This window comes from Scyliorhinus canicula, chromosome 8 (genome assembly GCF_902713615.1).
Source record: "Scyliorhinus canicula chromosome 8, sScyCan1.1, whole genome shotgun sequence".
In the NCBI taxonomy this organism is placed as follows: Eukaryota; Metazoa; Chordata; class Chondrichthyes; order Carcharhiniformes; family Scyliorhinidae; genus Scyliorhinus; species Scyliorhinus canicula.
The window spans coordinates 102058670-102068663 of NC_052153.1; the positions used below are offsets into that span (position 1 = coordinate 102058670).

At 40.2% G+C, this 9994-nt stretch overlaps 1 protein-coding gene across 2 annotated transcripts in view; it reads left to right on the forward strand.

Moving 5' to 3' along the window:
• Window positions 1–9064, forward strand: part of LOC119970416 (centrosomal protein of 120 kDa) — a 121553-nt gene extending 112489 nt beyond the window's left edge. For both annotated transcript variants that reach the window (XM_038805006.1, XM_038805007.1), the window contains 2 exons: window positions 5289–5434; window positions 7197–9064. In XM_038805006.1, the coding sequence (XP_038660934.1) occupies window positions 5289–5434; window positions 7197–7434 (384 nt within the window). In that variant the 3' untranslated portion in view covers window positions 7435–9064. The remainder of the gene's footprint in view (window positions 1–5288; window positions 5435–7196) is intronic.
• Window positions 9065–9994: the final 930 nt, after the last annotated feature.

The window sequence follows — 9994 nt, forward strand, 5'->3', positions numbered from 1 at the left end:
TCATTCATTTCTATCAACATCCGATTTAACTTCTCCATCTTCAAGGCACAAATGAAGCGTTGATTTTGCTATCCCCATTCTTTGCAAAATGGATGTTTTCGTGGCACCTTCCTAATCTGGCCGATTGTTTTCAGATTCTCTGTGACTATGTCAGATTTTCTCTTTCATGATTCAGGACACATGATTTTACATTGATTGTTGCCCAGGTCAGAACAGGTTTGACCCATATAGAGAACAAATGGTGCTTTAATTAGTTACAAGGCTGCCATTTCATTAGCTGGTTCTAAATCTTTTCTGGAGAATTTAAATATCAATGTTCTGAAATGATAAATTTGCACAATATGTTTGGGGTCCATGGTGGATCCACAATACACTGCGTTCTGTGCAATTGTGGATTGCATTATAACAGAATCAGTATGTATTTTCACAATGCTTTGCAAATTTGCTGTTGATGGAGTCAGGATGGTTGTTATTTACAAGTTATTCTGAATAATTACAGGTACTGAACTGGGAGTCAGTGTTTCACATTTTGTCTCCCTGTAAAAGTAGTGATGGCAAGAGTAATACATGACATGAGGGCATTGAAAACAAGAAAACCTTCCAATAAAGAAATAGATTTGTCTGCTCTTAGTTTTGAAAATATCTTAGGAGTTTTACTGAGCATCTTTTTATTGTAAAAAATAATGAAGTATTGAAATATTGTCAGAGTAAAGAACTGTAGTGATTCAAGTGTCAATATTGAGTAAGTGAATGGAATCTGGGTAAAGGGTAAGAAATAATGCACATGCAGATGAATGATGTGAGCTGGAAAAGGAACAAGCTACCAATATTCCTCTCATTTTATATGGTTTTCTAATTTTGCTGTCAAGTAATTCTTTTTAGTTGGATATCTATTCTGGTGATTGAAATTTCACACTTATGGTCAAGGATAAGAGAGAGGGCGGAATTCTCCGACCCCCTGCAGGGTCGGGGAATCGCCCAGGGCCGGCGTAAATCCCGCCATGGCCGGAATTCTCCGCCACCCGGGAATCAGCGGGAGCGGGAATCACGCCCCGCCGATCGGCGTGCCCCCCGCGGCGATTCTCCGGCCCGCGATGGGGCGAACTCCCGCCGTTGTCAGGCCTCTCCAGCTGCCGTGGTTTAAACCACCTCTGTGCCGGCGGGATTGGCGGCGCGAGCGGGTCCCCGGGGTCCTGGGGGGGCATGGGGCGATCGGATCCCGGGTGGGTGTCCCCACGGTAGCCTGGCCCACGATCGGGGCCCACCGATCGGCGGGCGGGCCAGTGCCGTGGGGGCACTCTTTTTCTTCCGTCACCACAACGGCCTCCACCATGGTGGACGCGGAAGAGACCCCCTCCACCATGCATATGCCAGTGGGGACGTCAGCGGCCGCTGACGCTCCGGCGCATGCGCGGACTCACGCCGACCGGCGAAGGCCTTTCGGCCAGCCCCAACGCCGATCGCCGTAGCGCCAAAGACCGTTGCCGCCAGTTTTGGCGCCAGTCGGCGGAGCGGGAGCCACTCCAGCGCGGGCCTAGCCCCTAAACGTGCGGAGAATTCCGCACCTTTGGGGAGGCCCGACGCCGGAGTGGTTGGCGCCACTCCGCAAAGCCGGGTCCCCCCGCCCCGCCGGGTAGGGGAGAATTTCGCCCAGAGTACTGAATCCCTACAGAGTACTTCCCTTATTGTTTGTTATCAGTGTTTTTGTGAAAAAGGTGTATGTGTTTCTTAACCCCTGTATGTGTGGTCAATTTAAATAACAGCAGCAAGCTATTTGTGTAAACACAGGATTATTTATTCACACATTCACCACGAAGATCCAGTGCAACATCACTCACTCAGCATATGCACATGCCCACCCACACGCAGAGCAGTAATACAGATAAAAAAATAAAGTCATAAAATACAAAGTTTGTAATTCATGTGTTGGGTACATAGGAAAAAACATGCATTGCAGACCCGAGTGAAGAAGGCACCTTCACTCCTGAAGGATAGCCTAGGTGGATTTAATAGCTGGACTTGTATAACAAGATTTTTGTGGGATTTCCTTGTAGAGATGGATTTTCAGCAGTTTGCAAAATTAACTACTTGTAGTTTTCGGGATGTCAAGTTTCTGTCATGCTGTGCTTGAAAAGGAATTGGCTGCGCAACCTTATGATATTGTAGTTTAGGGCGGCATGTGGCGCACTGGTTAGCCCTGGGATTGCGGCGCTGAGGTCTTGGGTTCGAATCCCGGCCCTGGGTCACTGTCCGTGTGGAGTTTGCACATTCTCCACATGTCTGCGTGGGTTTCACCCCCACAACCCAAAGATGTGCAGGTTAGGTGGATTGGCCATGTGAAATTGCCCCTTAATTGGACAAAAAATAATTGTGTACTCTAAATTTATAAAAGAAAAAGATATTGTAGTCTATAGTTTTGAGGCATGAATGATGCTGTCTTCGCTGCTGGTTTCTCTTGTGTGGTTTCAAACTGACTGGTTTCTACCTGGTTTCTGGGGTAATTAAATTCATTATCTGAAAATAGCTATAGGCAGATGACCACGTGATAAATACTTTTATTGTCCACCCAAAATAATTTAAAGTTAGAAGCCCTTGCTCTACAATGGAGAATAGATGGTGGCCATTCACACTGACTGGTTTATCTTTGGTCATGTTAGATTTCGAGCATGGAGACAGTAAGTCTTGGAACCCATAGATTTTGAGTTTTGGGTAAGTCCACAAGCCATAGGTATGAATTCTACAATGGTTTTGTCTTGGTATGTCCATTCAAGGGAGGCACTTCACCTATGCTCATTCAATTGAAAGATTGGCGAAGGCTTGAGATACTTGAGTCTTCGCAGAAATTGCGAAAGTCACCTGCCCTTTGACTGATAAATTAGCAGCCTTTTAGTACTCATTTTTAAAACAAAAGGTAGTTCCTGAAATTTCAAGCTGAATGCAGTCCATGTTTAATGTTATAAATATGGCATACCTTAACTGAGCATGACATCACTAAATGACAAGTTAGGCGTATTAAGTCAGCTGAGTCCAAAGATGTGCATGTCAGATGGATTGACCATGCTAACAATTCCCCTTTGTGAAGTTGTGTTGGTTAGATGAGGTTGTGGGAATAGGTTGGGTGCTCTTTCAGATGGTCAGTGCACACTTGATGAGTCAAATAGCCTCCTTCCACACTGTAGGGATTCTGTGATTTTATTCAACTCTGTTTTCAGGATTTTTGATATATTTGGTTATGAATGAGAGAAAAATGATGTTGAACATTCCTCTGCCAAAAATAGAAAACCAAATATTTGAATCGCATTATCTAATTTGTTCTGTGTATTTTCCCTCCTCCCTGCTCGCCATCCTAGGGCCTCAACACTCTTTTCGTGCGCCTCCTTCAATTTGGTCTATTGCATTTGCTGCTCACAATGTGGTCTACTCTGCATTGGAGAGACTAAGTGCAGACTGGGGACCCTTTTGCAGAACACCTTTGGTCCATCTGCAAGCAGGATCCAGACCTTCCTGTCACTTGACATTACAATTCACCGTCCTGCTCTCATGTCCACATGTCTGTCCTTGGCCTTAATTAAGTTAACATAAACCTTTTGGGCTGTCGGGACCAAATGTTACCAAACAGATATTACTTGTATTGGAACCATTGAAATTATGGGCTAACTTTGGAACCCACTCATTTATGCGTAAAGTGAAATTAGACTTCTACTTCAGATAGTAATAAATAGAATCTGTTTCAGGAATATTGTTGGCCAGATTTTGCTCAGTGACATTAGGTTTTCTGTGGGCTTTTGCAGTGAAAATTTCTATCATCTCACTAACCACAATTGCAGCATTCTATAAAGGGTCTAAGGGACCTGTATGAACAAGACAAGCAATTCTTTATCTATTTAACCAATCATCTTGAAGAATTGTTAATGATTGTCAGAGTGAATCAGAAAATGCTAGATAGAATAATAAATTGAATGTTAAATCCAATGCAGGAACTTCAGTCCATTCCCTTTTTTTAAATATATTTTTATTGAAGTTTTGACATTTTATCTCAAAACTTTACAACACAAAACACATGTATCAACAAAAGAAAACTTTCCAACCGACAACAGTAGCAATACCCCCTTTAATGGAAATGCAACTCAATAGACCACAATCTACAGTAGAACTCATTATCGACCCCCTCACAGTGAACTTGATCTTCTCGAGGTACAGAAATTCCACCATGTCACCTGGTCATGTGAGGCACGAGGTGGTGTCACCTGCCTTCAACTCAGCAGAATACACTGCCGAGCAATCAACGTGGTGAATGCCAGGACATCTGCCCCCACACCCATCCTCAACTCCAGCTAGTCCGACATACCAAATATAGCTACCAACCGAGAGGGCTCCAGTCACCATTTAAGGATTGCCAATATGGTGCTGAAGAAAGACCCCCCCCCAAAAACCCTCCTATTCAGGAGAGGGCCAGAACAGGTACGTGTGGTTTGCAGAGCCTCTCAAAACACTGCTCGCACCTATCTTCAACCCCCGTAAGAAATCGACTCACCCTAGCCGTAGTGAGGTACGCCCTAAGCACCACCTTGAGCTGGATCAAGCTCAACCTTGCACAGGATCATGCAGCATTCACCCTGCGGAGGGACTCACTCCACATCTCCTCTTCAAAAATTGGATCTCAGCTCTTCCTCCCACCTCGCCTTCACCTCCTCTTCTACTGAGACCTGCTGTTTCCCCAAGATCTGTCCATGTATCCTGGGCGTTCTGCCCTCTTCCGACCCTGCACAGGAGAGTACCTCTCCAATAAAGTGAACGAAGACGCTACCTAGAACGTTGGAAAATCCTGTACCTGGAAGTACCTGAATGTATCTGAATCCACAAGTCCTGTTCTCTCCTTCAACTCCAAACTGACAAGCTGCCACTTCAGAAGCAAGTCCCTCACCCTCTCAAGCCCCTTACCCTTCCACTCTCAAGCCCTTCTGTGAAAATCCTCTGGTTGCCACACTCGGGCGCCTGTTCAGGTGCACAAGGAGAATTCAGATTGTCCAATTCACCGAACAAGCTCGTCTTTCGGGACTTGTGGGAAGAAATGAGCACCCAGAGGAAACCCACGTAGACACGGGGAGAGCGTGCCGAGTCTGCACAGACAGTGACCCAAGCGGGAATCGAACCTGGGACCCTGGCGTTGTGAAGCAACAGTGCTAACCACTGTGCTACCATGTTGCCCCAGGATTATGTATGAGTAACAGAAGTTGTGAAGTAATTAATGAATGACATTTAAAAAATATATATTATTTTTGTTTTAGCGTGAACAAGAAAATGCAATGGCACGACTTAAGAAGCAACAACAAGAACTGGAACATATGAGGCTGCGATACCTGGCAGCTGAGGAGAAAGAAGTAGCTAAAACAGAACGACAAGAATTAGAGGAGATTAAGAATGAACTGAACAGGTACCAGAAAATGATGAAATACTGTGCAGTGTTTAATTTGAATTTTGAGTTGTATTTTGAACTAACATCTAAAACATTCAATATAGGTTCATGATATGAAAGTGAACCATGTCCATGAGCATTAGTACAGAGGACAATTTTGGGCTGAATTGTTTAGAGAATGTTGCAGTATATCCATGTATCTATTTCATATTGAGTGTCTTGCATATGTGCGCACTTTTTGTTACGTTTTTGCCCAGCGCTTTGTTGATGCCTTCAAGTAAAACAGTCACAAATCAAAATAAGAGGGAATGAAATCTAAGCAACTGTGAAACTGCTAATTGGAGACCAGTAAGAAAAATGCTAATTCTAATCGATGAGTGAGGGGAACCCACCCTTTCTTAGTTGAATAAAAAAGCTGGAATGTATGAAATAAGGGCATCAATATGCTCCCATTAAACATACATATTTCTCAAAATATGATACAACTTGCACATTTAATGGCCTTTAATATCATACTAATTTACATGAAAGCCTTAATCGCTTCAAAAAGCTCATTTTGAACTTGACATTTGTTTCAAGCAAGCTTAACTGAAAGTAAAGCTTACGCAGTGCATATCTTTTCCCTATGAAATTTAGCTGGCCAAATGACGCATTATTTCTCTTAAATCTCTAACCATATTTATATTGTTTTTTAGACAGATTGTTTGAGAAATTATTGCCTTCTATATTGGTAACATAACTACTATAGTTTTATTTGTCTGAATTTTCAGTACGCTGTAAATGACACGGAACATTCCAGCTCAGGGCTGGACATTGATGTAATTCTAAACTTAGTAAACCTAGCTACATTTTAAAACTAACAGAAAACTCCTAGTTATCTTGTATTGCTACTAATAAAATAATTTTCTTTTCAAACTAACAGTTGAAGGGTATAATTTAGTTAATGGTGACCTACATGTTCATGTATAAATTGTACATATAAGTGGCCAGCTTGGTGACCCAGTTAAGATGTTAGCTGTTATCATGCATAGTGTTGAACAAAATGTGCAAAAATATTTCATAATGTGGATTTCAAGCCACTACTGTATCTTCTGAACGAAGATTTGTTTTGCACAGCAATCTGTTTCTGTCTTAGTTCCATGTTTTGAATCCACAATGAATGCTAAACTGGGATCTTCCATTTTCTTGGAATGTTGATATTAAGATTATGATGGCACCAGAGGCATTAAACTTTGGTGGCATTCGTCAACTTGTGTGCTTGAATGTATCATTTGAGATATTCCTATATTTTTCCATAATCTGTCTTTTGTCAGAGTATTTCAATTAAGATATGCATTTTAATTTCGTAAACAATCATGAGCCTTTGTGCCTTTCCGCCACACCCCTTTCCCTCTTCTTAGTTTCTTTGCATTCTTGGCTAATGTGCCAGGCTTGATTTTGTAATGCTGTGAAGGTACAATCTGCGAGCCCTGTTAATATGGCAGACGGTGGCTCCTCCTCACCTCTTTATTTGGCAGTACAACTAATATTTCTTACAGCGCTGCAGCAATGATCAAGAACTAATATAAAGACTAATAAATCCAAATAACATCACCGCATGACATTGTATGATGGTATTTTAACGTATGCTGCATCATTGCATAATTATTCTATTTTACATTACTATTTCATATTGTAAGGAAGCGCTTACATTTTTGTTTGCCTCAGAAAATACTAGTCGGAGCCAAGTTTAGTTTATTATTGTCATGGATTTTTTAAGTTCTCTGCTTATCTTTTTCAGGTTAAAACTACAAGAAGATAAAAAAGAATCTTCAGATCAGCGACCTTTGGCCAGTGGGAGGGAGGCTGGAGATCGTGCTCGACATCCAGATGAGGCCTTGGACAATTATCTTGCTAGGCTTATAGAGGAGAGGGACACTTTACTAAGGACAGGAGTGTATACTCATGAGGATCGGATTATCAGTGAGCTTGATAGACAAATACGTGAAACTATGGCGAAGAGAGGTGGCCAGAGATGAGAATGATAGCTCCGCAAAATAGCTTATAATGGGACAACCACAATACCTAATCATCAAACATGTTTTACTAATCATTCCTCAATGATACAGAATTAGTGCACATGTTGTGAATATTTCGTTGAAACTTTTGATACCGACTGAATTCACACTTTGACTTTTATACAACTTTTAAGGTGTTTTTGAAAAATCTTGTCTTGGAGTGAATTGGAAATTTTGCTTTATTTATACAGTAACTTCTACAAATGTGTGATGTTTTTAAATGGGCCTATAAATAACGATTTGGAGAGTAAAATTCTTTCAAATTCATTAAAGACAGTTACATTTCATGCATTTTCTTTCTTCAAAGATACCACTAGACCGATAAGCTTACAACATAAATGTAGGAAAATCGGCCATCTATGAGAACAGATAAGATAAAAGTGCCTCCCGTTAAAAACAATAACTGACTAGAGAAAGCAATCATTTCTGAAATAGAATTTCATCGAATCTGGCGATGACAGACAGTAGGTTTCTTCCTTGTATACAGCAATAAATTCACAACCAGAGATTCAAGTACATGCAAGTATTGCAACTCTGGGAAGCAGACACTTTGATTTTATATTCAATTCAATTATGAGCACAGAATACTGAAATTATTTGAAGGCCTCAAAAATTCAAACTCTAAGAAATAACCTGTTTTTATAATCGTATTACTGAAACTGTACTTTGGATTCTCAATTATATCAAACAATTCTTTATGCCATGTACATAGTTAATGTACTGAACTATTTTGGTTTTGGTTTATTTTCCATCTTTGTGACTTGGTGGAAACATAGAATCCTTTACAATAAAATGTACTTCCATCGTGAAAGGAAAAATGTGACTATTTAAATACACTCATGTCATATGTGAAAATAATCTGCATTTTGCAGTTAAGCTAACTAGAAAACAGTTAAATTGATACTTTTGGAATGAGTATTGACCACGCAGAAGATGCCAAATCAATGTCAATGCATTTTGAGAGAGGTTTTAAAAGATCCAGCAGTCGCAGGTATTTGCTCCATGCTCATTATTATTTAGTATTTCACAGTAGAATGCACCATAAGTCATATTATTTTAAATATTTTATAATAATTTCACCATTAAGGTCATTTAGCTGTTTAAGTTAGCCAATAGAATTATAATTTTATAATGTTTTACTAAACTGATTTTAACAAAATCTTAATTTAACCATTTAAAAATGAACAGAATGGTGGAAAAACTCCATTTGAAAAGGACTTGTTTCAATATTTATGCCACATCTAGATGTGGCTGTTTAAAATTTCTTGACTGGAGTTTCAGTGTCCAGTTGAGGAAGTTATTTTATATTAAATTCCTGCAGCATTTTCAGTATTGGAAAATATAAATTGCATATATTGACAAACATTTACAGCAACGCCAACTACTCCATCACTGTAAATCTTTCCCCTGATGGCCTGCAGCAGTTAGATTTTAATGCTTTTTTAAAAAATAGCTGAAATGTGAACAAAGTACTATTATACAGGTCAAATGTTATACAATGTCTAAAAAATTGTGTGTACAAAAATATTCAGGTTATGGTTTCAATAACCCTCAATCTTGCGTTTACGTATTATAAATGATGGTCAAATAATAATTTGTTCCCTGCAGCTTTTTTCCCCCCATTCCTTTTTGTTTATTATATGAGTTTAGGAGAATGAGAAGTGATTCTGAGAGGTCCATTGCTCAGGTTGGTAAACCTAGCATACCAGGGCACAGTCTTAGGATAGGGGAACAATCATTTAGGACTGAGATGAGAAATTCCTTCAATCACGGGGTTGTGAATATTTGGAATTCTCTACTCTCAAGGGTTGTGGATGCTGTATCATTGAACATATTTAAGGCTGAAATAAGCAGGTTTTGGAGTCTCATGGAATCCAGGGATATGGGAAATGGGCAGGAAAGTGGAGTTGAAACCGAAGATCAGCCATGATCATATTGAATGACGGAGTGGCTCATGGACCATATGGTCTTCTCCTTTTCCTATTTCTTAAATTCTTGTATTAATCCAAAGAAAGTTACATATTATCAACTTGTTGAAGAAGGGGTGTTAATGGCTAGAGTTCTGGAAAGGTTCCAGTGAATTGGAAAACTGTAAATGTAACAACCCTGTTCAAAAAAAAAAGGGGGGGACTGAAAGCAGGAAACTATAGGTGAGTGAGCCACAGCTTGAGGAAGTATTAGCAGGACATTGAGTAAATCATAAGAAAATCAGACAGAGACAACATGGTTTTATGAAAGGGTAATTGTGTTGGACAGATTTATTAGAGTCTTTTAGGGTATAACAAACAGAGTGGGTAAAGGAGAACCGTAGATGTGTATTTGAATTTTTACAAATTGTATTGATAAGACAATGCATAAACATTTACCACACAAGAGTTCATGATGTCGCAGGTAATATGCTAGTATGGATGGAGGATTGGCTAACTAACAGAAAACAAAATGTTGGGCTAAAGGGGTCAGTTTTAGGCTGGAAAACTAAGTAGTGGAGTGCCACTGGGGTTAGTGCTGGGACTTCATTATT